The 26,282-nt window shown below is 64.0% G+C and overlaps 1 protein-coding gene across 1 annotated transcript in view; it reads left to right on the forward strand.

Annotated features, from left to right (window-relative positions):
- The window catches only part of BAHCC1 (BAH domain and coiled-coil containing 1), a 57,238-nt gene that overhangs the window by 10,459 nt on the left and 20,497 nt on the right, over window positions 1-26,282 (forward strand). The window contains exons 3-6 of the mRNA XM_027080993.1: window positions 10,189-10,368; window positions 20,409-20,531; window positions 23,879-25,624; window positions 25,907-26,015. Coding sequence (XP_026936794.1) covers window positions 10,189-10,368; window positions 20,409-20,531; window positions 23,879-25,624; window positions 25,907-26,015 — 2,158 coding nt within the window. The remainder of the gene's footprint in view (window positions 1-10,188; window positions 10,369-20,408; window positions 20,532-23,878; window positions 25,625-25,906; window positions 26,016-26,282) is intronic.

The following is a 26,282-nucleotide window of genomic DNA, read 5'->3' on the forward strand; positions in this document are numbered from 1 at the left end:
CGGGTGGGACCACTTTCTGCCTGTCCCCTGACTGGCCCCTGCAGGTGACTCCCTAACCGTCAACATGTGTGGTGGGGCACCTACGATAGATTGGAGGACAGAAGCCAGCGGCTTCACCTGGGCCTTAGGGCCTGGTGGGCGAGGGGGGACAGACGCTGGGGGAGAGCTGCCCGCTCCCCTCCTCTCCCTTCTGTGGTGGCTGTGTGGGTGGCTGCATAGGCAGGGGCTGGGGGGGGTGGACAACCAACAAAAGGGAAATGAGGGCACAGGAGAGATGAGGGAGCAGGGCTGTGGCCCCTCGCCGTCTGCTCCATCTCCATCCCGGGCAGTCAGGCATGGCAGCGAGGGGCTGCAGGCACTGGAGCATTGTGTTGCCAGGTGGGGCCCGCTCGCCGCACCACTCTGCTTTCCAGCATTTACACACCAGGAGGCTTCGGAGCCGCTCCTGGTTTGGGCCCCAGTGCCCGGTCTGGGAGGGGTGCGTGGCTGCCCGGGGCTGGTGCCAGTTAGTGGCACACCCCTGCCTGCACATCTCGTGGCGGCTCTTCCCCACAAGCCCTGAGTCTCCAGATCCTGGTCGCTTCTCTCCCCCAGGCAGCGCTCACACGCCTGCACTTTGTACTCAGTGGGGCACAGGCCCTTGATGCCTCTTCCCATCACTCCCTATAGGGTCCTGGCGGCCGGCAGGTGGGGATTCAGGACCCAGTATTGGACATGGACGTGGGGAGGGCAGGACCGGGGCTCCCGCCCGCCTCCTGGCCTCAGCAGCACCGTGCAGAAGGGTGCCAGCAGATCCCTCTGTGCCTGGCCTGTGTGCACAGCCTTTCTCACCCTACACAGGATGCCGGGGAAGGAGCGGGACCTGTGGCCCCCCAGGACTTGCCTGTTTGCCTGGTGAGGCAGCTGCCCTGTCCAGCTGGCCTCCCACAGGCCTGGCCAGCAGGTCACCTGAGGGCAGTTTGCCTGAAGCCAGTCCCCTTTTTGAGACATTTTGCATCCCTTTGGGTCTCCTAAAAATAAGCTTTCAATTTGTTTTAAATTAATATTAAAATTAAATCTAAATTAAATCGCAATGCATCTTTAGGCGAACTCTTAAAAAGCCCTTAACGAGTGTGAATACAGATAAAATCAAGAAAAGCTGGGAAGGTGCACACGAGCAGCGTCATCTTTCCACCTGTCAAACATCTGCTCCAAGACACAGGCCAGCGAGACGGCCCCAAGCAGCTGCGCAAGGTTGTGGGTCACCAAGAGGTCCGAGGGCCATTGTTGGAAGCCAGGGTGCCCGGGCAGCCCGCGACTTCCTGGGATTCCAGGGTGAGGGTGAGTGACCCTGCACGCTGCAGCCACTCAGTAACTGTGTGTGTAACGAGTGAGCTGGGTTAGAACTCCATTCTCTGGACGGGGCTCAGGGCTCAGTCTGTGGCTTGGGTGACAAGGACGTTTGTGCTGTCCGGTCTGGACAGCACTTTCTTCCGATGTTCCCACGCCAGCTGCCTGCCCTAGTGAGGTCAGCAAGTGCCCCGGGCTTACCTGGGCACTCCTCCTGGACTGCCTGGAGCCGATGGAGGTTCAGGGCAGCCCCACCAGGCCCTGGCTCCCGAGGGCCGCTGGACCAGGTGGCCGGAGGGCATGGTGCATCTTGAGGTCTCTAGACTGTGTGGGGGGCACCCTTTGGAGACCTCATTCCACCCGGGCAGCCCAGCCCAGAGCCCCCTCCCCTGGTCTGGCAGCAGAGCCTTTTCCACACACGACACTTGGTCGGAGCCCAGCATGTGAATCGGGCGAGGGGTCAGTCCTCAGGCTCAGGGCTGAGTCCCCTGCTGCCCCCTGGTCCTGAGGCAGGTGGGGTCCAGGTGGAGGCTCAGCAAGGCCACGTGCTTGCTCTGTGGTCACATCGGGAGCCACCCAGGAGCACAGGCTTCTGGGCTGGAGGTCCAAGGCTGGTTCTCTGCCTGAGCCCCCCGCCCCTGGCATGGGGTGGGGCTGGGGGAGCACAGGGCTGGGTGCCCCAGGCTGTGGGTGAGCTGCACGGGGCAGGGGTCTTCCCTCCGTTGGGAGCTCTTGCTGGGCCGCCCCGAGGCTGGTTCCCCGCTGGCTCCCCTGGGCTGGCTGGCACTCCATCCCCATTTGGGACCCCCAGACCAGTGGGGTGCACTTCACCCCAGAAACAGCTCTCCTTGCCCTGTTCACTTCAAGAGTTCCCAGAAACACCGGAGTTTTACGTCAGAGAATTGAGGTTTTCTCCCTACTTATACTCACCGTCTTTAGAAATTAAAATACTTTCTCTCCGTTCTTCGAAGGAAGTGGGGTGGTTTGTCAAAGCAGCGCTGTTAGAAGAAACTACAAGGATACAGAGCCCTGGGTGCGTCCTGCCCCCACCCCAGCTCCCTTCTTATGGGGGTGTAGCGCTGCCCCCAGGAGCACACTGGGGGGGATCCCTGCTCCCCAGCGGGCTGCCCCCCAAATGCTCCTCCCACCAGGAGCCGTGGGCAGCCGCGGTGCCAGGCCTTTCCCTGCTTCTGGTCACAGACATTAGAGTCGGGTTGGGAGGGCAGGTCTGCTGAGAGCCTCAGAAGGCAGGGATGGGGTGCAGAGGGTGGCCTGTCAGAAATTCCAGAATGTGGGCTCCCTGGAAGGCTCTGCCGGGAGAAGCACAGGGTACCCCCCCATCTGCTGGGAATGAACTGGGAGTGTTGGGTGCCCTCCTCCCCTGCCTGCCCACAGCTGAGAAAGAGGCGTGTTCAGGCCAGCTCGAGGTGCTGGGTGCCTGGGTCCAGGGGATGGGATGCAGGAGAGCGGGGTGGGCCCCTCCGACCCTGTCCAGATGGGCTCTCCCTCTGAGGGGACCGGTGGGGCTAGGGCGTGAGTATGCACCCTGCCGTCTACACTGGACTGCAACCACTAGGGCGTTTGTCTCCCTGCAGCTGGCTTAGTTCAGGATGGTGTGAAGGGAAGCCTTGCCTTGGCTGGAGACGCTCCTCCAGCTGGCGGGGTTTGGAGGGGGTGGCGCCGACCAACCCTGGTCACCTCCCCGCGCCCCCCCGCCCCCCGCCTGTTTGCTGGCCTTCAGGGGCGTCCTGGAGGGGGAGTGCTGGTCATTCGCCAGGGAGGGTGTGAGAGGGAAGGGAGGCGGAGACCCCAGAAGGTGTGAAGAATAGGAGGGGGTGGGGGGCAGCCCTCTGAGTCACTCTCGGCCAGAGTCCGAGGCGGCCCTGGTGGGGAGTGTTGGCCACCCCGCGCTCCCCGCCTAGCCAAAAGGCTAAATTTACCCTTTTAATAAGAACCAGACTTATATCCGGTTTTCCTTTTCTTTTATTAGTTCTGGGCTGTTGGTGGTTGGGCCCGTCCCCTGTCATCGTTGCCTCTATATTTGTGGGCCTGGTGGCTCAGCAACCACAGAGTTTTCCTATTATGGCCTGTGAGACACGGCCTTTGGGCCAACCGGGTCTTCTAGAAGGTTCTCCTGGACCAGCAGAGAGGGGCTTCCCCTGTGACGCACTCATGTTTCTGGGCGGGCACCCCTCACCGGGGCTGCCCCTGCGTCCCACGGCCGGGCTGGCGGAGGCTCGCGTTCTGCCCCCACTGCTGCTGCCCCCACGCCCCTCCCCCACCAGCACCCCCTCTCCCACGGCTGCAGCTGTCTCTCTCTGCCTCCAGCCTCCTCCTTCTCTTCTGTCCTTCCTTCCTCCCCGTGCCTGTCTCGGCCTCCTCTTCTTGTCCCCCTGTCTTCTCGGGGCTGTGGATGGCAGCTGGGGTCATTGGGTGGCATCCTCAGGGATTCTGGGACTGTGGCAGCAGGGGGTGGCTTGAAGCAGGGCAGGCTCCGTGTCCGGTGAGACCAAGTGAGTGAGGGGGGTCAGACAGGCCGACATCTGGAGGCCACCGGTTTGTGGCTGGAGGGGACTGCCGCAGATCCCGATAATTTCTGTGTCCTGGAGAGCCTGCCTGGTGAGGCTGGGCCTGCCCGGAGCGGGTCCCAGATCGGAGGGGGCTTCTGAGCTGCTTCTCCACCACAGAGGAATCAGGCTGTCTGTGGGGAGATGGCCCCAGCCATGTGACCTGCCAACTGCCCCCAGAATCCACACAACCGCTGGACCCGCTTTCAGGTCCGGGTGGCTGGGGGCTGAGCAGCTGGGCTGGGGAGGGGGCCGACTCCCAGGCAGGAGGGGGTCGGGGGTCTTGGTGCTGCCGCTCGGTACAGGCTTGAGACTAGAGTTCCCCTTCCACCGTGAGTAAGCTGGATGTGCCCCCCAGGGTGGAGAAGGAGGGGGGTGTCCTGTTGTTTCTCGCCTGCCACCACAGGCATCAGGCAGAATTAAAGGCCAGGAGCCTTTTTCAGAGTCTGGGCCAGGAAGGAGACCGGTTTGGTGGCAGTGTGACCCTGGGAAGCAGCATCCCTCAGGGTCGGCCCAACCCGTGTGTGACTCCCTCACACAAGAACGAGTCACCACCTTGCGCACACTTGGAGCCAGGTGTGCACACCCACGTCGAGTGCACCCTTGGAGCCTCTGCCCCAGACCTGCATGCACATCTGTGCCTGTGTGCACGGCCATTGCCCACATGCACACTCAGCCATGCACACACACCCAGACACACCCTGAGTGCCCACACATAGTCCCATCGCTGCCTCTGTGCCCCTGTGCACAGACACACACCCAGGCACACACATTATCTCATGCCTGGGCCACTGGTGGGTTCCAGCCCAGCAGGGAGTGTCCCTGGTGGCATCAGGAATTGAGCTTGCAAACTCGTGTACACCTAGAGTGGGTCTGGTGGCCGGTGGTGTGGTGCAGCCTCTGTGGCCCCTGCTGTGGCCACTTTGGGTTTCCTGTGGGGCAGTCCAAAGCGGCCCCTCCCACCAGGGCCTGGTATCCCCATCCCTGTCCCCCTCCCCCCATTCTGCTCCTGGGTGGTCAGACAGATGGACACCCACCTGCCTTCGAGCAGGCTGGACTGAAGCTTCTCCACCCCCGTCCACGTGGACACCCAGGGTGGACATCCTCCCTCCCCTTCCCTCTCCTGGAATGAGAGGAATGTGGGCCGGGTCCACACAGTGGGCTGTTATCCTTCCTGCCTCCTCTTCTCCAGTCCGCTCCCTCTGGAGCCTGGCCCAGCACTGGAGGGGCACTTTGGCCTCCTAGGCAGGCCGCCCCTGGTGTCCTGAGGGAGACCCAGGGATGGCCTCAGGGGAGCTGGGTGTCCCCACGCCCAGGCAGGCTCTGCAGGGGGCTGGAGGCCGTGGGGAGCCTGAGCAGGTGTGAGCAGGAGGGCGGGAGATGTTTCGGGCGGAGGGTGCAGCCGCCAGACGCAGAGCTGGGGAGCCCGGTGCCAGCAGCCTGTCAGCTGGGCCTCCAGAAGCATCAGGAGAGCCTGGGAAGGGGCTTGCTTCTCAGCAGCGGCCGCCAGCCGTCGCAACGAGGCCCTTTTTGTTTTTTACAACCCGTTTCACCGTTTCCAGAAAAGGTAGCTCACTTAAGTCAAAACAAATGCTCGTTCTGCTGTAGCTCTGCGCTCCCGCTCGCTCTCCCCAGCTCTCCGAGGCCCTTCTCTGTCCCTCTGTCAGCCTGGCATGAAGGTGGAGGCTGGAGGGAGAGGGGGTGAGCAGGCGCGGTGCGCACCTGGCTGTCCAGGGCTCCGGACCTGGCCTCTGGTGTGCCAGCCCCTCGCGCTCTGGGGCTTTGCTGCCAGTCAGCCCCTCCCTGGACTGGAGGCTCCCCGGGGTAGCACGTGGGCTCCAGGAATGCCCTCAGCACCCCTCGGGCCCGCCCAGCATCTGTTGACCGTCTCGGCTGCAGCAGGTGGGCCTGGCACAGGTTGACAGAGGAAGGCCCCTCCCCTGGTTTTGCCTGGGCATGTGCGGTCACCTCTACCACGGCCAGCACATAGAGGCCCTGTGAGCAAAGGCTGGGCTTAGTGGTCAGGGCATTCCCGCCCAGCTCCGTCCAGCTGGGGCAGCTGGGAGGGAAGTAGCCACACAGCCAGGGTCCAGGTATGGCCTGTCTCCCGGTCCAGGTTGTCTGGGCCTTGGAGCGTGGGAAAGGTTGGGCCTCTGGGGGTGGGGCCTGGCCTGAGGAACTGGGCCATGGCAGTGGGTGGGGGGTGTCGACCAGCCCTCCTGGGCATTCTGGCTTCCGGAGTGGTTTTCTCAGCCAGCCCGGCACCCGGGCCAGGCCTCCGTGGTGTCCTAGGCAGAGCTAAGGCAGCGCTGGAGTTGGGGCTGGAGCCCTGTGTCTGGGGCCGCAAACCCTGGATTGGGCCAGCCGGGCAGTGGGGATGGCCAGCTGGGGGCTGGTGCGTAGTACAGAACGGCCTGCCTCACACAGCCTGACACCTCACACCGCATTCGGGTCCCTGTCCCAAGACGATGCTAACCTTGGCCAGATCGCTGTGATGAGAGCCTGCAGAGGATGCAGGGCACTGGCCACCGTGACCATGCTCACTGGAGGGGCCAGGGCAGCCTTGGAGTGGACAAGCCTCATCCAAACCCCAGCCCGGGCACTTGGGGCCGTGGGGCCAGCACTGATGATGCCCATTCCTTTGTCAGCCCCGTGGTGGGACCGCCACCTGGGATTGCGAAGACCTGAATTGATACAAGGTTCATAAAGCCCTTGCCGAGAGAAGGGCTAGTGCAGATGGTGCCAGGCTCGGAGCTCCCAGCCCGGGGGCTCTGAGCTGAAAGCCCCTTTGGCCCTCCCTGCTGCTTGGGGCTCCCACTGTCCCCTCCCAGGTTGCTAACCACAGCACTCCGTGGGCAAGGACCTTGCCAAGAGGAAAGAAGCCTCCAGCCCAGTTCCCGGCCAGACTTGGCCGTGCAGCTCCAGCCCTGGCCAGGGCCCAGGCCGCCTCTGCTCAGGCTCTGTCTGGGCCTGGCTACTGGTCGGCGGGCGGGGGCTGGGGAGGTGGCAGCCAGGTCTGCCCACGCCTCTGCTGGCTGGGCACGGTGCCATGGCCAAACTCCTTGGAGGTGGAAGTGACACAGGAGCCCGCACGCTCTGTCTGAGGGTCAGGGGCCAGCTGGGGGGGATGGGGGGACTCTGGGTACCAGCAGTCCCCTCCCCCACACCCACCATGGCAGTGCCCGCCCAGCAAAGCCTGTAGGACTTTGTCTGCTTCCAAACTTCTAGCCCAGGATGGCGGGGGAGAAACGGACCCCTTCCGAGCAAGGCTCATGGAGCCCCATCGTGCGGGCCCAGGCTGGGGGCCCCATCAGGGAGCTGTCTTTGCACCTGCCCAGCGTGCATCCCCCAGGGCTGGCCTGCTGGTCAGAGAGTATGAGAGCCCTTGGCAGGACCTGCTGCCATGGGCTGGGGTTTTCAGAGGAGAGGCCACCTGGGTACCTGCACAGGTCTCCCACCAGGGCGAGTGGGTGAGTGCCCAGAAGGTGGTCCCTGGGACACGTGTGTGGCTCTGCCCCAGGGCAGTGGGGTCTCCCGTGACCTCTGTTTCCTTCCTTGCTGTGTCTATCACTGGAACGTCTTACAGTGAAGATATAAAGACATAATATTCATGTGACAAGCCTCTTCCGTTTTCAACATGAAAGGAAAAAGGAAGGAAAAGACACCCCAGATAAATGGCCCAGACTGAGGCAGGACACAGGGGGCTGCAAGCTGCCCACGAGGCTGGGAGAGGTGGAGCGGCAGGGGCAGCCCAGAGGGCTCAGAGCAAAGGGGGGCCCTGGAGAGCCCAGAACCGAGGCCAGAGGGCAGGGCTGGAGCGCTGTCCCATTTGCTCACTTACCACACTCTGGGACAGAGATTCCTTCATTATGGACTCAGGAAGGGCCCCAAGAGGGTGCCCCAAGTTGGGAGACTGGCTGGCATGGGGCAAGGTGGGCACACAGCAGGAAACTCTGCCTGTTACTGGTTTGTCCCCTGCCCCGTGGAGCCGGGACTGGGGCCGGCTGAGCTGCAGCACCCCCCACAAATCTCCCATGCAGTGGGACCCCCTTCTGGGATGGTGTCAAAACAGGCACCCTTGAGAGTCCCCACCCAGGGCCAGGATCGGTCTCCCGGGGGAGGAGGGCATGAAGTCCCATGCCTCCCCCACCCCCACCCCAATTCCAGCTTAGGGGACCAGTCAGGTCAGACACCCCTCTGGGCCTCAGGCCTGCTTCCTACCTGCCCCTGCCCCAGGTGGGTGGTCCTTGGGGGTGTGGGTGGTGGGTCTGCAGAGGTGGCCTGCTGCCCGTGCAGGGCCCCCAGGTGTGGGAGACCCTGTGAGGGGGCCGCCTCTGAGCCTCGGTTTTCCTGGATCCTCAAACCGGAAGGGCCCTATGGGACGCCAGGCCGCTTCTTCCACCCAGCCTGGGGCCTGCCCACTGCCCCCACCCACCGTGGTGTGGGAGAACTCAAGGTTCTCAGGCCAAGCTCCTGGAGAAATCCTTTATCCAGACCGACTCCTGGACTCAGTTGCTTCCCACTGTCCCCGGGAAGGGCAGGGCGGAGGGACTTCCCTGGGAGGGTGCGGGGGTGGGAAGGCCTGGGGGACATGGGGTGGGCCCGGGCGAGGCAGGAAGAGGCCTCAGTCATCCCACAGGCATGGCCCTCTGCCTCCAGGGTCCCTGGAGCACAGCAGGGGCCGCCCTCCATCTCCTGCAGGCTCTACCCGCCCGCCTGCGAGTCCAGCACTTCCCTTCCCAGCCCAGAGTCCCCTCCCCTGGCTGGACATGCCTGTGGTCTGGCTGGGGCCCATGGAAGTCCCAGCCTTGCGGTCTGGGAAGTCCCTGGCTCCTGGGCACCTTCGCCCCCTGCCCCTGGGTCCTCGCACGGTCTCCCTTTGGCCTGATACCCACCACAGAGGTCAGTTCACACCTTGGTGCCTGGCAGTTCTCACAGACTTCCTCTGAGGCCCGTGGCCAGGAGAGGCCTCTCTCGTCCACATGTCCCATTCCCGCACGGGAGTGGAGGGAAGGGGAGGGGAGCTGCCAGGGTCCCGGCGGGGCAGCCCCTCCCTCTCCCCCGCTTCAGGGCCGTGCTGCCTCTCTGCTGAGTCACCCGGTGTCTGGGAAGCTCCCAGGGCCAAGCCAGGCTGGATGAGGCATCACAAATTCACAAATTCCCCCTGCCTCCCGGGCAGGGAAACAGCTGCCCTGACTCACCTTGGGCCGGGCCTGCAGCCTTCTGGGGCCCCCAAAACCCTTGCAAACCCCGCCAGGCCCCTACACTCAGCCTAATGGGATGGTGGGCCCCCAGGTTCCAGTTCCCTGTCCCCTGGGATGGTCCCAAGCTAGGCTCTCTGCCCATGGAGTAGAGGAGACAAGGTGCCGGGGGCCCTGCTGGGGTGGGGGCTGAGCAGTGCAGCCCAGACCACCCACCAGGCACCGGGTGCTGCTCTGCGCGGAGTACTCTGTGTACATCCTTCCTATGCGATCCACTGGTCGCCACGGTAACCTGAGGAGGCTTGATCATCCTGGCCTTGGCCACTGGGCTTGGGCAGATAGGGTATACAGTGTCGGAGGGTGCAGGTGGGCAGGCTACGGAGGCTGGCTGCCAGGGGAAACTCCAGGAGTGTCCTGGACCATAAGTGACTGCCTGCATCCCGCTGCCGCCGGTCAGGGCCTGACCCTGAGAAACCCTGGGGGCGTTAAAGCAGATGCTGACACTTCCATCCTCGGGCTCCTCTTGCATGTCTCTCTTCCTCTGTCTTGGCTCCTTTTCTTGGTCACCTGGGAGAGGGCACCCCAGTCTGATGAGGTGGTTAACTGGACCTGGGGAGAAGGTTGAAGATGCTGCCTGGGGGAAAGGCCGGCCCTCCCAGTGCCACCCAGGGGGTGGGCAGAGACTGCCGTGCACCTGCTGCTCCTGGACCTATCCAGGAGATATCTACTCTAGCAGGTCTGCCGGCAGCTAAGAGGCCTTGGCCTGCGAGAGTCAGAGTCAGAGCCTCCGAGTCGAAGGCCCGCCCACAGGGCCACCTGTTTCCTACAGGCCCTGGGGCCCACAGTACGTGGCACCTGGCTGATGGGGGTGGGGGTGAAGGTGGGTCATTCGGCAAAAGTGCCATTCTTGGGGGTTTTGCAGTAACGAGAGGGTGTCAGGGCCTCAGGGGCCTGAGCGGGCAGCTTCTCCCACCTTGGCTTCTTGGCTGTTTGAAGACAGAAGCCCAGGGAGCTTGGGACCTGATAGCCCTGGAGAAGGGCTCCTTAGCGCTGTCCCTGCCCAGACTCACTCTTGCCCCCTGTGTCCACAGCCAGCAGCCGCCTGATGGGGAACTCTCCGGCCTCCTCTTTCATGGGCAGTTTCCTCACCAGCAGTCTGGGCTCAGCGGCCTCCGCGCATCCCAGTGGCCCCAACCCCTCCCCCTCGGATCAGGCCTACCGTGGCTCCCACCCCACCACCTCCCAGATCTGGTTCTCCCACTCCCACGAAGGTAAGTCGGGGCCGGGGCTCCCAGCCGCACCGCGCGGCTGGAGCCACTGACTGTGGTGCCCAGGGCCAGTGGTGAGGCAAAGGGCTCCCCCGCTGTGGCTGGCAAGAGCCAGCTGGCAGACCATGCCAAGCACTCTGGCGAGGGGCTGCCTCCCTGTTGAGGAAGCCCCCACGGGGGAGGTGGTAATTGGTTGGAAACAGGGGGCCAGTCTCGCCCGTCAGTGATCCTGGCCAGATGTGCACCAGAGATGGTCAGAGAGGGAAGAAGGGGGTGGGGCCAGGAAGGCTCTGGGGAGCCGAGGAAATGTGGAACACAGCTGGGCTGGCCGGGCAGGGCTGCGCCCACCTCCTAGACTCGGGGAGGCATGGGCTCCAGATGTGTCAGCTGGGAGGGAGGGGTGGGGAGGAGAGAGCTGTCAGCAGACTCCAGCTGCCACCCTGGGGGCCTGGCCGAGAACAGAGCCCCTCCCGGCCCCTTCCTCCCCGTCGCTTGCAGCCCCACACACACAGTAGGTGCCTCATGTGTCTCAGGCCTCGTAGCTGGAGAAGGGCCCCTGCAGACCCTTCTAGGACCCTGGGGCTCCCCTTGGCTTGCCCACGGAGGGACAGAGCTCCGCACCGCCCAGCTCCCCACTGTCCGCTCAGCCCCTGGGCACTGTGACGTGGGCAGAGGCCCTGGGCCCCAGTGTCCCCAACCCGAGCTTCCTGGTATTGGCTTGGCCACCACAGCGTGGGAAGGGTTAAACCCGACAGCGGCTGGCACACGGAGAGGTAATTGCAGTTGGCAGCGGGCACAGAGGGCTCTCCGCTCCTGGCACCGGCACCGCCGTAACTCAATGACTGCTGAGCAGCGGGCGTTGTGTTTGCAGAGCACGTGGACCCACACACCGCGCCCGCTGCCACCCGCGTTCCAGGCGGGGAGATTAGCGCCCAGTGCTGCTGGAGAGCGAGAGAAACTTCTCTTTGTGCAACAAGAAAGGGGCTGTTTTCCAAACAGGACAGGTGACGAGTGAGGGACAGTTGTTAAAATAATCTGGGCTTTAAGCGCCGTGTGGAGCGCACATGTTGGGCAGGCGATAAGGAGCAGTTCTCCTCCCCGATGGAGGGGAGGCTGGGCTGGCCCTGAGGACCCAGGTGGGCAGAGCAGGCTCCCTGGCCGAGACACCTCTGCTGCCTGCTTCCCACCCCTGCCTCTTAGCAGCCTCCCCGGGGGAGACCTGGTGCAACAGTGCCAGGCCCTGGTTCGGGGCTTCCTGGGCCGGCCATGGGTGGACCCCACAGGCTCGTGGCACCCCTCGCTCCCCTGCTCTTTCCAGCCCTTCCGCCTTCTGTGGCTGTCAGGCACACTCCTGGCCCTGGTGGGAGCATCTGGCTCCCAGGACGTCTGTGGGAGGGAGGAGAGGGCCGATTGCTGTGGCGAGGGCAGGGGATACCCACAGCAGCCATGTGGGACCACCTCGACCGAACTAACGGCCGCTGCCCTGCCCTGGCCCAGCCACAGGTGTGTGGGCACAGCCAGGCTGGCTGCAACGGTGGCCCCGGTCAGGGTCAGGATGGCAGAGCTCTGCGTCAGGAGACATATATCCCCCGCCGCTCCGGCCCACCCTTGGGGACCTTGCCGGCAAGGAGGGCAGTTTGTGGGCAGTGCCACCTGCCCTGGGGCCCGGGGAGAAGGTGCCCCTGTCTTGCCCCTCTGGGGACTGCTGGGGAGAGGCGGGTGGGAGGCAGCCTGCAGATAGCACCCTCAACGGCCTCCAGACACTCACTTCCCCCGGCCAACGGCTGCCTCGGCGGAGCTGCTTGTGGGACACCCCACCGCCCACAGCCACAGCCTCAGAGCCACCTGGCAGTGACAGTTGTCACCACCCAGTGGGATGGGACCAGCGTGGGGGTAGCACCCTGGCTGTGCCGGCCCCCTACCCACCCTGCCCATCCTGCATGTTGGGGAGGCAGCTACTTCGAGGCAAGGGCAGTTTGAGCAGCCCTGAAACAGCCCCGGGTCCTCCTCAGGCTGGACGTGCCCATGGTCTCACGGGGGAGGGCACGCGTGTGGGGCACTGGGCTCAGTGGGCAAACACTGGTGGATGCAGGACAAGGGGAAGCAGATGGGGCCTCCGAGCCTCCCACCTCAACACAGCCTCTGGAACACGGGGTGGGTGGGGAGCAGGGCCCATCCGGGGCTAAAGATGAGTGTGGGAGAGCAGCAGCCCCTGGGGAGAGCACCCCAACCTGCCGGGTCCCACCTGAGGTAGCTAGTGCATCTGTCCTGGGGACCACACCACCTCCCAGGCCTGTGCCTCGGTCTCCCCCTCACACTCCCCCCTTCTCTGCCTCCGGGTAGGCTGCCCAGCCTGGGATCCCCTTCCTACGGGGTTCCCCTGCCCTCCGCCCTCTGCAGCCTCGCTCCGACAGGCCACGTGGTGTGGCTGCCTCGCTGTGAGCTCCCGGCGTAGAGGCCGGCGGGCGGGCGGGCGGGCGGGGCCGAGTGGCAGTGCTTGCTGGCGTGCTGCCCTGGCAGCTTGCCGGGCTGCTAGTTTGACTGGGTGCCAGCTGGCTCCCTGCGTGCCGGGGCCTGTTTCTCTGCCGTGTGTGTTCAGGGGAAAGGGGGGAGAGGTGGGCGGGGGGCACGCGACATGGCTGGAGAGCGGGGGCCGGCAGGCACGGTGGGCTGCCTGGGCGGGCTGCTCAGAGGTCTGACCTCACCCTCATCCTTTCACCACCCCCGGGATGGGTGGGAAGACAGGTGCCTGGCAAAGCCTGCTTGCCGCCCCCACCCCAGCCTGGGGCTGGTCAGGGCTAGGCCCTTGAAGGGGTTCTTAGCTTAAGGGCAAGGAGGCCAGGATGGGCTCGGGGATTGTCAGCGTGGGCCAGGAGGGGTATGGGCCCAGGCGCCTTTCCACTCCAGGCAGGGCCCCCCAGCTCTCCATGGGTGGACCCAGTCCACCATCTGTGGGACAACTGCTAGAGCAGGGGCCAGAGCTTCCTGGTTCCCTGGTGGAGCAGCTGGGGTGCAGGAGAAGCACCCCGGAGCTGGAGGAGCCGCCCAGGAACATCTGGCCTGGGGCAGAGCTCGTCTGTGCAGCCCTCGGGCCTCCTGGCCCCCCAGGTTCACCCAAGTGAGGGGTCCTGCCAGAGACTAGTCTTTCCCTTCTGGGGCCTGGGGTGGGGTGGGCGGCGGAACTGGCCCAAGGCAGGGGTGAACCAGTGTCCAGCCAGCCTGTCATGGGTGGGTCCTAGCGGGGGTGGGGTGCAGCACAGCTGGTCCTATTGTCAGCAAGCCTGGCCCCCTCCCTCCCTACCCCACCCCCGGCGGCCTGGTGGGACCACCCACAGGGCCATGAAAGGGGATTCTGTTCCTGGGGGTTCAGCTGGGGAGGGATGGGGGCCGGAGCTGCTGTGCTCCCACAGCCTGGGCTACTTATGGTCTCTTGTGCCACCTGGAGGGGGAGCCTCGAGAGGCAGCAGGCACATGTGCCAGCGCTGGCCGTTAGCCTGCCTGACCTCTTTGTCAGAGCCGCACCCACCCCGGCAGCCACTTCTCCATCCAAGGCTGGGCTGACCTCCCGTGGGGGCAGGGGCTGCACCAAAGGGCCACTGGGCACCCCCTGCCGTTCCCGGCGCCCCAGCTTCCCTGAGCCCTGTCAGCTGTCCCTCTGTCCCCCTCTGTCCCCTCTGAGGCTTCAGGGCTCACCAGGGCTTCTGGGAGCATGTCTGTGTGAGGGACAAAGGTCCCAGCCAGTGTCACCATCTGTGTGTGGTGACACCGTCTAGACGAGCCCTCCACCAGCCCTTCTCTGAGGCAGGTCCCTGCCCTGGACCTGGTCCTTTTCCCCCAGACCCTGGCAGCTCCAACCCCTTCTCCTGGCCTCAGTTTTCTTGGTGGCCAAAATGGCCTCTGAATCGGCCCCCACAGGACCGCTGACGATCCCTGCCCCCCGCCCAGTGAAGATGCCCCCACGTCTCAGCGGCACCCCTCACTCTGCCCACCTGGCCCTGCCCATGCTGGAGGCGAGGAGCTGGGTCAGTGGGAGCAGCTGGCTCCTCTGAGATCTTGGACAGCATGGGGGAAGGGCCTGAGCTACCCAGATCCAGATGTGGGGATCAGGGCTGCCCTGCCAGACAGGCCCTCTCCCGCCAGCTTCATCTTAGTCAGAAGGAGGCCTGTCCCGTCTGGACCTCTGACCCCCTCCAGAGCCTTCTTGGGCCAGCCCTCCCTGTGACCTAGGCCCCTCACTTGGCCTTGCGTCAGCCCGCCTCCTCATCAGGGTCTCAGCCTCTGGGGACCCCTCTGTCCTTGCAGGTCCCCTGTAGCAACTGTCCACTGCTGGGCCGGGGGCCGTGGTGCCTTCCTGCGCTGACATTGCAGCAGGGGTGTGTGTGGGCAGCCCTGGGCCTGACAGGGCTGGGGAGAGGCCTGGTGTCACATCCGGGTGTGGGGCTGGCTTGCATTGTTCCTGTGGCCCCACGCCCCGTGTCTTAGACACCCCGGGGTGGTGGCGGGGGGAGGCGAGGCTTGGAGTGTGCAAGAAGGCAGCGTGCGGAGCCGGGTGCAGGAGGCCTGGGCAGGGGCGGTGCAAGGGTTCCCTCCAGCTGAGCTCCCTGGCAGTCAGAGCTGCCGGATGGGGTGTTCGTGAGGGTTTGGGAGGTCGTGCCAGCTTGTTCCCAGCTCCAAGCTCTGAGATTCTGTTATCTTCTCCATCTTTAGTCCTGCAGCGAGCCCTGGGACCCAACCCTCCCCAGCCCGCAGGCCTTGCTCCCTCGCAGGGACTGTTGCCGAGCCCTGCATCTCTGCTCTGTGCGGCCTGAGCCCAGCTCCTCCCTGCGCAGCACGTGCCAGGAGCCCAGGACTGTCCACAACCGCCTGGCTCCTGGGCTAGCTGCCCGCTGCTTTTGTTCCAGAGGTGCCCGCGGCAGCCTGGCACCTTCCCCCGGCTCTGAGCCACTCCTCCCGGCCTGGGAACAGACCGAGGCTGCCAGGCCCAAACCTGGGGTGACTGGGGGTCAGTGTGCGTGCGTGGTGGGCCAACTCTGATGGGATGGAGTGGAACAGGAATCATCCTGTGCCGCCCTCGGGCCCCCACCCCAGCCCCCAACTGTGAGAGGCTGAGGCCTGGCCACTCCCTGAGGGGCCCAGCTTCCAAAGCCACCTTCAGCCCCAGAAGGGGTCTCGCTAGGCTCCTCCCAGCAAAGCCCAGAGTGGTTGGTCCTGGGAGCTGCACTTTGATGCACGGCCTGGACACCCATGGGTTCTGACCACTGTAAACCTGAGAGGGCTTATGGACAGAAGCCGGAGTGTTTGGCAAGGAAGAGGGAGGACATGGGGAGGGGGCTGTTGCAAGGTTACCCACTTCAGATACTAGAGCAGGGGTGGTGGCAAGCGTCCTCCCAACTTGTTGCCAATGCCCCTCCTGTACCCAGGGCAGACATTATTAGTCAATCGCAGCACTTTCTAAACTGCATGTGGATGCAGCCTCAGAATCCTTCTTAATCCAGCATTCTGGGTGGTCACTATCGTTTAGTAGTCTTACGCACCACAGTCGAAACCCATTGGCACCCTGAGTGAAAGGGGTGTCACATGGGAGAGAGCCAGCACCCAGTTAGTGTTGGGCATTGGGTTGGGACCCCTAGCCTGGCACGTGTGGCAGAATTCAAAATGACAGGAGTGTGCAGGACCCCAGGAGCAAGGGTGGTTTGCCTAGGTGTCTGCAGGGATTGCTGTGGGTCGAGAAAGGATGGGATCTCTCAGGGCTGGCAGGACATGGGTGCAGGGATGGCGTGGTCTGGTGGGGCTCTATCCAGAGGGACTTTAGCCTCTGCTGAGCCCTGGAGGGTGGCCCCGACCCAGAGGAGATGGGTAGTTGAGATGGTCCGATCCAGGTTTCCCAGAGCCTGCCCAGAATGGCTGGCTATGTAAAAGGATGGTTCCTGGTCCCAGGGGTTGGGGGCTCGGCCAGTCATGTTGTGGGCAGCTGCCCTTGGGACCTGATGCCAGAACCCTGCTGGCAGCCCCTGGCCTTAACTCAGGGCTCAGTGGTGGGGAGAACTTTCTAGCAACTTGAGCCTCCAGAGAGGTGGCAATGCCTTTGTCAAGGTGGCATGGGGGGCAGGGGGCATCCGTTGCAGAAGGCCTTGCCCTCGTGGGTGTGCGTACAGGGAGCTGGGGCAGGACCCTGGTAGCATGGGGGTGATCAGAGCCCTGTGCGTCAGGCCCCTGGAAGAGTTTGCTAAGCCTTCAGTGTCTGCACTGAGCTCTGTGGGCCTGGGGGTGGGGATCTCGAGGGACCCTGTGGTGGGAGGACCCCTGACCCCCACCCCGCTCCGGGGATTCTGGTCCTCTGTTGGCTGGCCATGCACCCCTCCCCCAGGACCTGGCCAGGAGCACTCCCACCATAGGGGATGATGGGGGCGGGGTGCCAGGGCGTCCCAGCAGCCCAAGGACCTGGTCCGTGCTGCCCCTGCCCCGTTCAAGACTGCTTCCACTTCACTGCACCTCATTAGGTGCTGATGGCGTCAACCTTTTGTCCTCCGTTGCCACTTATGTCACAGGATTGGGTTGCCTCCTGGCGACTCAGAGCGTGGGGCCAGGATGGGGGGCATCCTCAGTGAGGTGTTCCCTGAGGCCCAGGGCCTCTCCCCGGAGCTCACCAGGGGCCTCCAGGGCTCCGAGGGCAGCAGGGCCCAGGGATACAGCGTGGGCTCGCGTGTCAGTTGGGGTGATCACAGTAGCCCGACCTCAAGGGGTGTGAGGGCCTGGGAATGACGGGGTTCTGGACCACACCACCCCTGAAAGAGTACTGGGTAGAGGAACTCTGACACCCGTCCGCTGCTCCCTGAGCCCCCTCGAGAGCCCTGCACTACCACCACGTTCTCCTCTGCAGAAGCCCCTTCTCCCAGGCTGGACGCAGCGGCCCTGGCTTCTGGTTTCAGAACAGCTGCTCTGATTCATGAAAATGATTTTTTATTTTCTTCTTCAGTTCAGAGAGTACAGTCTTGTTGGGAAAAGAAAGGGTCCTTTCTGTGGCTGGGCTGGAAGGACTTCTCCCCTTCCTCCCTCGCTGCCCCCCACCCGATACCCACCCGTCCGGGCCTCTTTCCTCACACTCGCCCCGGCCACCCCACTCAGCCCTGGCCCATACCCCCTCTGCTTCTTCTTCCGTCTCCCCCAGCTGCTCCCTCCTTCCTCCCTGAACCTTAATTCCCCTTCTGGGGTCCCAGAGGGTGGGGCTTCAGGCAGGCTGGAGATGGGGGAAGGGCCCCTGGTAGATTTCTGTCCCCTCATCCCTGGCCACCATCTCAGGGTCAGAAGTGGAAGGACGTGCATGGCCATCGCCCTCCCACTGCCCCCAAAGGGTGCGGCAGGAAGGAGCCCACCACTTGGCCAGCTGAATGCCTGCTCCCCGGAGGGCGGGTGGGCGGGAGGCCCAGACCTCCCGAGGGGTCATGGGGGTCTGTGCCTGGGAAACGGCGTCTGGGAAGGAGGAATTTACAGACTTCTGTTTACCAAAACGAGGCCCCGTAAAACATTTAACAGCAGCCAATTAAAGGAGGACAGCTGTGGTGGTTTAACCGCTCCCCATACTACACACACAGGCCTCTGCCCCCCTGCCCCGGCCCGCCCCACCCCCGTCCGGCTCTCTGCTTTTGTCAAGTCTTCCAGGAGCTGCGTTTAATCTAGGGAACATCTGCTCCAGATGTGTCTCTGCACACAAACCAGGCCAGTTGGCCAGGCTCTCCGAACTCAGCCGTGCCCTCGCAGGAGGGGGCTGCAGGGGGACAGGCCTGGGGGGCGGTGGGCACCTTCCCTGCGTCCTCAGATGGGCCTGGGATGTGAACCCCCAGTGGGGAGACGTCTTGGGACTTCTCAGAGCTTTCACAACGTGCACGCTGGTGGAGAGCCTCCGAATGGGGCTGGCACGGGCCGTGTTCTGCGTGGAGCACCTCTTGGGGATAGCGTTCCAGAGCTTGACCTCAGATCCCCTGGGCTAGAGAACGTGACACTGCGTCATTAGGGCTGAACGGTGGCTACTGCCGAGGGGGCTGCCAGGAGCAGGGTGCAGGGTGCGCCATTTGGACTGGGGGCCTTGATCCTGGGGCATCCCAGAGTGTCCCTGTTGGATGCCTGCCCATTTCCCATTCTGAGTGGTACTCCTGGGGCTCCTTGTCCATCCCTCCCTCTGAGCTGGGTTCCACAGCCCCACCCACGCTGGCATAGCTCCCCCTCAGCCTCAGACCTGCCAAGGGGCCTCTGGGCCCCCCACGCTCACGGTGAGCTCCAGGGCTGCCCCCCATGCCCCCACAGATGCCCCCAGCGCTGAGACAGAGCCGGCCTTCACTCTCCATCTCAACAGCTGCAGCAACATGGCAGGCCGGCCTCCAGGCCTCTGAGGGCCTGGGGGCCTGGAGGTCTGTGCTATGGCTCTGAGCCTCCCCTTCTGGAAAGGTGTTTGTCTCGTGTATTCTGTGGAGTGGAGCGGAGCGTGCGGCCATGAGTTGCCACAAGGAGTTCCACTGAAACGGCAAAGGGCTCCTGTCCTAAAAGGAGTTTGGAAAACAGTTAATGAGCAGGTTCACACGGAACTCCCTGACTCAGACTCGTCCGTGACTTCAACACGACGCACTAAGTGGGGTGCTGGCACCCCTGCTCCCCAGGCATGGGGCTCGCAGCTCCCTTGTTTCAAGGCACAGTCATGACCTTGTTCAAACACTTGCCCTGCAACCCGCGCCTTCCCCTCGGGGACTGCTGCCTCAGGGCCCTGCTCCAGCCCCTCCCTCTCCCTGTCCCTGAGGCCACTGCTCCCTGGGGAGACCCGGTGACTCCTACTCCCTCGTCAAAGCCCAGGAGCCCCAGAAGTCAGGTGGGAAGCCGCTCCCAGCAGCCGGTCACTCTTGGGACAATCATGGGGTCCCCAAGACAAACTCATTTTCCATGGGGAAAATGTTCAGAGCATTAGCTCAAAGCATGAGTTGTGGAGTAAGACAGCGTCCTGCCCACCCCAGCCCAGCCAACTCGGCCATCCCAGCTGCAGGCCCTCCACCCACCCCTGCCCCCTCACTGCTGGGCCTGGTGGGGAAGGACCAGCTGTGAGGAGCCACATTCCAAGTGGCTGGTAGCTCTGGGCGTCCAGCAGACACACCTCCCCTGGATGTGCCTGGCCAGGACGCCAGTGCCCAGATGGGCCTCCCCGGCCAAGTGTTAGTTCTGTCTGTCTTCATCCCTTCTGGGGGGCAGGGTGTGTGTCCCAGGTGGCCAGAGCGAGGTCCAGGGTGTGGCTGGTATTCCTGTGCTGGGCAGGGCCAGGCCAGGAGGACAAGTCCAGGCCCCTCAGAGGGACAGAGAGGGGCCTGCTTGACCTGACTGGGAAGCTCCAGGGAGGGTCTCAGGCTGGGGACCAATGCAGGGAACTCTCCTGGGGGCGATGCTGCCACGGCTGGGCACCAGCTCCTTTTGCAGATCTCACAGCACAGAGGAGGCCCGGCTGGTGGAGAGCCCCATACCTGCGGCCTCCAGCAAGGCAGAAGCCTGTCACACCCAACTAAGTCAGCCCCGGGGTGTGGGTCACTGACCCCAGAGCCGCTTGCTCACCTGGAGGCTATGGGTGGTGCAGGCCCAGGTCGTGTCCAGCCCTGCCCCTCCTGGCCAGACGCTCAGCCAGGGCTGCAAGGGCCTCTGTCCACTGTGTGTGACCACCGCGTCTCCCTCCTCCCAGGACGCTCTTCAGAGCCCCTTTTGTTGCCCTGCCTCAAAGCTCCCGCACTGCTAAGTGCTGCTGGGTGAGAAATCAAAGGCTCCCTCCTCCATCCTCCACTCTCTCCCCAGCCCATCAGCAATTCAATTTGTGCCACACCGGAGGGATGGTATTAGTCGAGTCAGAGTTAATATGATGTATTGATGGGTTGATTTCCCACCGGCGGGCTGCACGCACCAGGCTCCACGGGGCATCGCTCCCGGGCCACCCGCCAGCTTCTCGCCTCCCTGGGGTCAGGGCGGGTGCGAGCCTGGGGCCTGGAGGTGCCTCTACAGCTGTCTCCTTGCTTCTCTAGCTCCAGGGTACCCCAGATTTTCAGGGAGTCTGGCATCTACCTTCCTACCCATGAGCCACTTGGATCACCATGGAAACAGCAATGTTCTCTATGGGCAACATCGTTTCTATGGAACCCAAAAAGGCAAGTGCTGGTGTGGGGCCGTGAGGGATTGCGTGGGGCCTGGGGCACAGGTCATCCTGGAGGGGTGGAGGGCAGGGCTGGGGGCTTCTGGGGTGCCAGGTAAACGTGGCCAGCCTGGGTGAACCCTCACCTCCAGGTCTCAGGCCACGGCAGGGATAGGGGCTGGAGGAGGGTGGGCCTGCTTCTCAGGCCACTGGAGACTTTGAACTGCAGGGCCCAGGACCACAGCCAAGCAGCAGGTTACATGCCGGGGTCAGGTGAGCTCGCTGAAAACACAGCCGAGCTCCCTGAGCTCTCGTGGCTCAGATGGAAGCATCGCAAACAACCGTGGCCCTGAGGGGTGGCACCCAGGTCCCTCAGCACCTGGCCTTTTGCTGTAGCACCCCCCGCCCCGCCCCAACAGGGGTCCCAGGGACATCGGGTGGGAGTAGGGAAGGCCCCCCAGAAGCCTGTACTTCGTGCCTCACCAAGCTAGGCAACACGAGGCCCAGGACCCACCCCACACCTGGGCCTGAGGTCAACACAGGGCAGGGGACGGGTGGCGGGGGGGGGCGGGCGGCAGCAGGGAAGGGGGGCAATAGCGTGCCCCCAGCAGACAGAGGAACATCTACCCTGTTGGCAGGAGGTGTCGCTGGAGAGGGGATGCTGAGGTTGAGGCTTTGCTGATGAGAAGGCGGGGTTGGTGGAGCCATGGGGAGGGCATTCCGTGAAGAGGGCATATGCTCACGCCATGCACACACACACTCACACGTCTGCGTGCAAAGGAGGGCATTCCGTGAAGAGGGCATGCTCACGCCATGCACACACACACTCACGTCTGCGTGCAAAGTAGGGCATTCCGTGAAGAGGGCATATGGTCATGCCATGCGCACACACACTCACACGTCTGCGTGCAAAGGCCCAGCCTCAAGGAGCCCGTGGGAGATGTAGCCACCTGGAGATGAGACAGGTGTGGGGAGTGGCATGAGGCCTTGCTGCCCTGTCTGCAGGATTTTCCTTGGTGGGGTGACGTCTCATTTGCATTTTATAAAGATCTTCTGGGGGTGGTGCCCAAGAAGCTGGGGCAGAGAGATTTTTCGGTTAGTTACTGTGTTTAGATGACAAATAATGGACTTGAATGGGGACATGGGATCCCATGGGAGACCTGAAATGGGCATGAGGGTCAGGGGGTTCCCAGATAACCCCCCATTTATGGCCCAGGCTGTAGGAGGGCGGCGCACCTGCAGAGGAGCAGTTCAGAGGGGAGGGGTGAGTTCAGCTTCCTTGCAGAGGGACTGGGGGACCTGCCTTCCCAGGGGTGACTGGACATTCATGGTGGGGGGTCAGTGCCAGAGGGGCAGGTTAAGAGGTTGACCCAGGCCAAGGAGAGGGACCACCTGGGTAAGGAGGGTGGATAAGGACAGAAGCAGCTCCGGGGAGCCCAAGGATCCCCAAGATCAGGGCTCTGAGTGGGGGTCGGCTTCAGGTGGCAGCAGCTAAGCAGGAGAGAGTCCTGAAGGGTCTCACAGAAGGAAGGGGACCCCAGAGAGGTGACCCTGCGAGGCAGGTTGGCGGCGGGCCTGTGGCCAGCCCTCCTGCCCTTCCACCGCCGTCCCCAGCCCCTTCTCACAGCCTCCCACTCTGTGACCTCAGCTTGTCTATGTCCTGGAGCCCATCTTGCATCTTTGTCCAGGCAGGGCTAGGGAAGGCCTTGGCCCAGCCCAGGGCTGGCCAGCTTTGATGGGTGCAAGTAAGACCCCGCCTACAGACAGGGCCAGGAGAGCTCCCCAGCCCCATCAAGGGTAGGGATGGACGCTGGATGCTCCCAGGGAACCAAGTCTCCTCGGGGCTGGAGGCCAGGTGCACTGCTGCCCAGAGGACAGCCGCCCGCAGGCGTCCGGCTGAGCACCTCAAACTCCCACATCAGCCGCTTGTGTGCTGCTGACAGTGCTTGTCAGGAGCAAGCAGGTGGTCCCAGCCCCAGAAATCGGACGCACAGCTAGGGACCCCCTCCAGGGTGTGGGCCCCTGGCTTCCAGGAGCGCTCACTGGCTGGGGGCCTCCTGCTTTCACAGTGCGGTGGTGGAGCCCCACCCAAGAGCACTTTGGCTTTGGAAATTGAGCTAATTAGGTTTAGCTACACTCTTCCCCCTCGCTTTAATTAGCAGGAAATTGACAAGTAATTTACATGACTCAGGACGGTTTTACAAGTTCTGAAGGTTTCTTTTGTTCCCTCTCTGCTCCATGCCATCCAGGGTGCCAGCTGGGTGTAGATGGGGTTGGCCCTCCAGGGTCCCCAGAGACAGGCTTAGGGAGCTGTGGGTGTCCCCAGGGCTGGCTGGGGACCCAGGTAGAGAGCAAGGCACCCCAGGTTGAGGGCCCATGCTGGACAGCAAGCCGTGGCCCAGCGCAGGGAGCTGGGGTACACCTGCCACCCACCCAAGCTGGATGGGCCCAGAGCTGTAGAGGCATTGAGAGCCCATAGTGGACTAGGTGGGGACGGCCATCTGGGACCATTTTCCTTTCTTTAAATGATCCTAGGCCCCCAGCCTGGCTGGGGGCCTCCCAGGGTATTCAGGAGGTAGGTGGGCCCGGTCCTTCACACCCGGCCCATTCTCAGACACATACCTGCCCTGGGCCTCACTTCCTCCTGGGGGTCTTAGCACTTACAGGGGGCTACTAAAGGCTGTCCACTTTACTGTCCACAGTGCACGGTCCTGCTTACAGGGGCGTCTCTCAGGCAACTCTCCACGTGGCTGGGCATCCTGAGCTGTGTGCTGTGCACTTAGCCATTCCCCAACTGTGAGCCCACAGCCTCCGCAGCTTTTAAGGTTCTGACAGCTGTTTGTAGAGACCCAACCAGTTTACACTCCCCCAGCATCGTGTGGGGTTGGGGGAGAGGCCCGTGGTCCCAGACCTCACCCCCTGGCTCTGGTCAGGGCACACTGCCGCCCGCTCCTGCCTTCCCTTCACTAATCTCCATGGGTACAGCCGGGCACAGGGGCTGGGCTCTTTGCAGCTCCCATCTCCTAGGGGCTGAACATAAGTCAAAAGCTCTGGGGCATGGGGAGTCAGTGTTTAATGGGGACAGAGCTTCAGATTGGGACGATGAAGAATTCCGGAGATGGACAGTGGTGAAGGCTGCATCACACGAGTGTACTAATTACCACTGAACGGCACACTTAAAAATGGTTAAAGTGGTGATGTTTACATCACGTGTATTTTACAATTATAAACCTTCCTCATAAAGTGCCAGTGGGTCAGTGTCAGCTGGCAGTGGGGAGGCACCTGGCACAGTGTCTTGGGGGCACTGAGCCCTCCAGCCCCTGCCCCAGGCTTCCCGGTGACCTCAGCTCTCTCGGCACACAGATAACTTCTACCTGCGCAACCTGCCGCCCCAGCCCACGCTCCTGCCCGCCAACCACAACTTCCCCAGCGTGGCCCGGGCCGCCCCCGGACACCCCATCGGCTCCTGCAGCCGCGACCGGGGCGAGGCCGGCCACCTGCAGAAGGGCGCCAAGGAGTTCGACCGCTTCCTCATGGGCAAAGAGAAAGCCGGCAAGGCGGCCGAGGGCAAGGAGCGGCCGGCGGTGGAGGAGGACGTCGTCAGGGGGCGGCACAAGCTGGTGCTGCCCATACCGGGGGACTCGCACTGCAAGGAGGGTGGCGTGGCCCGGGGTGCCTGCGAGGGCCGCCCCAAACACCTGGCCTCCTGCCTTCTCAACACCAAGGTGCTCGACGGTGAGCTGGGCAGGTCCGCGCTGGCCAGCTGCGCGGGGGGTGTGCTGGGGCGGCCGGGTGTGGGCGTGCCGGCCTCCGGACGCTGCACCAAGGAGGCAGCCGGCCCCGTGGAGCCTGGGCCAGCCTTCGGCGAGTGCCTGGAGCGGAGGCAGCTGCTGCACCATGCCGTGCCCTACACGGTGCCGTCTGGCCTGCCCGCCGGGCCGCCCCCACCCCTCAGCACGGCCGCCGGCTCCTTCCCCTGCCTGCAGCTGCATGGGGGCCCGGATGGGCTCTGCCCCCTGCAGGACAAAGTCCCCCGGGACCCGAAGGCCAGCGGGCCCACCTTCGTGCCTTCCGTGGGACACCTGGCCGACAAGAGCCGCCCGTTCCAGGTGGCCGAGGCCTGTGCCGTGGCGGGTGAGGGCAAGGACCGGCACCTGGATGGGGCTGCAGTGCCTGACCATGCTGCGCTTTATGGGGTCTCCTATGCCCACCTGAAGGCCGAGGGCAAGGGCGAGCGGCGGCCCGGGAGCTTCGAGGCGGCCCTCAACCCCCGGCTGAAGGGCCTGGAGTACCTGGACAGCGCAGGCCCCGAGGCCCCCTTCCCGGGGCTCCCCAAAGCAGGTCTGGACAAAAGCGGCTACTTTGAGTTACCCGCCCCCTCACAGGACTGCGCCCGGCCAAGTCACCAGGACCCGTTGGGCGGGAAAGTCACCCAGGCCTGCTGCACTTTAGACAAGACTGCCAGCAAGGAGACCCCTGTGGGTGCCCCCGGGGCCCAGAAGGTGGCTCGTATCCGGCATCAGCAGCAGTCGGTGGCCCCCGAGGTAGAGCCGGGGGGCAGCGGGGCTGAGGCCAAGCGCAAGTCTCTGGAGCTGGCGTCTCTGGGCTACGGCGGGCCGCCCCCGCCCCCCTGGAGTGTCCAGTCGGGCCAGGGGGCCACCGTGGCCATCAGCGAGGAGTGCAAGGCTGGCGCCTACCTGGACCCCTTTGGCGGCACCCTGCAGCAGGCCGCCCTCCTGCCTCAGGACCTGCCCGCCCCGCCTGACGAGGTCTCGGCCATGAAGAACCTGCTCAAGTACAGCAACCAAGCACTGGTCGTCGGCCAGAAGGTGCCCTTCGTGGGCCTGGGGGGCCTGAAGGCCAGCTGTGCCCAGCAGGACGGGAAGTTCCCCGCCTCCAAGGGCACAGGCCAGGCTCCCGGCGACATGGAAAGGCCCGACTGTGCCCGAAGCCGAGAGCACGACGCTCCGCATGGCGATGGGGAGGTGCGGCAGCCGCCTGTGGGCATTGCGGTGGCCTTGGCCCGGCAGAAGGACACGGTGAGCCGGGCGGAGTCAGCCTACAGTGCCAACACAGGGCGGCAGGGCCGGGCAGCCCCCGCCTTCAAAGGTATGGCCCCTCCACAGAGAGGGAGGCGTGGGGCTGTGTTGCTGACCTGCCCTCATCCACGCACCTGAGGCTCCCAGGGCTGTGCCCTGGGCCTTTGTGCCCATCACCTCCCCATGTCTCCAGGCCCTCCCAGGGCTGCCCTGCCCTGCCCCTTCCCTGCGAGGGCCACGGGGCAGAAAACCCTCTCTTAGTTCATCGGCCCCCCTGGCTCGAAGTAGGGTTCCTGCTGGCTCCCCAGCCGCCCCAACCCTCGCCCCTTTCTACCATCTTTAACCTGTGCAGCTGGCGGTGGGCCCCGCTCCGCCCACGCTCTGGACCTGGAGGCCGAGGAGGAAAGGGTGCGTCTGTGCGAGGACCGCTTGGGGCTCGCCGGCCGTGAGCTGCTGCTGCAGTAAGAACCGGGCTGCAGCCTTCGGGGTGGGGTCCGGGCCGTGCCTCTGGGCTCACCCGATATTGCCGTGTGGGATTAAGTGGCCGCTGTGTCAGGTTTTGTGGCCTGTCTCAGGCACAGCTGTGCACCCACCCCAGGCTTTGCTGGGGTTTCTGTCGCTGTTGGAGGGAGTTCTGCTAACTCCCCCTCCCTCCTCTGCTAATTCTCCTTCTGCTGGGGGACTGCTGCTGGGACAGATACCTCTGGCGCTGAGCGTGACCCCGAGGG

The sequence above is a fragment of the Aethalodelphis obliquidens genome, unplaced genomic scaffold (genome assembly GCF_003676395.1).
Source record: "Aethalodelphis obliquidens isolate GAN/ISIS:26980383/991018 unplaced genomic scaffold, ASM367639v1 scaffold44, whole genome shotgun sequence".
NCBI lineage: Eukaryota > Metazoa > Chordata > Mammalia > Artiodactyla > Delphinidae > Aethalodelphis > Aethalodelphis obliquidens.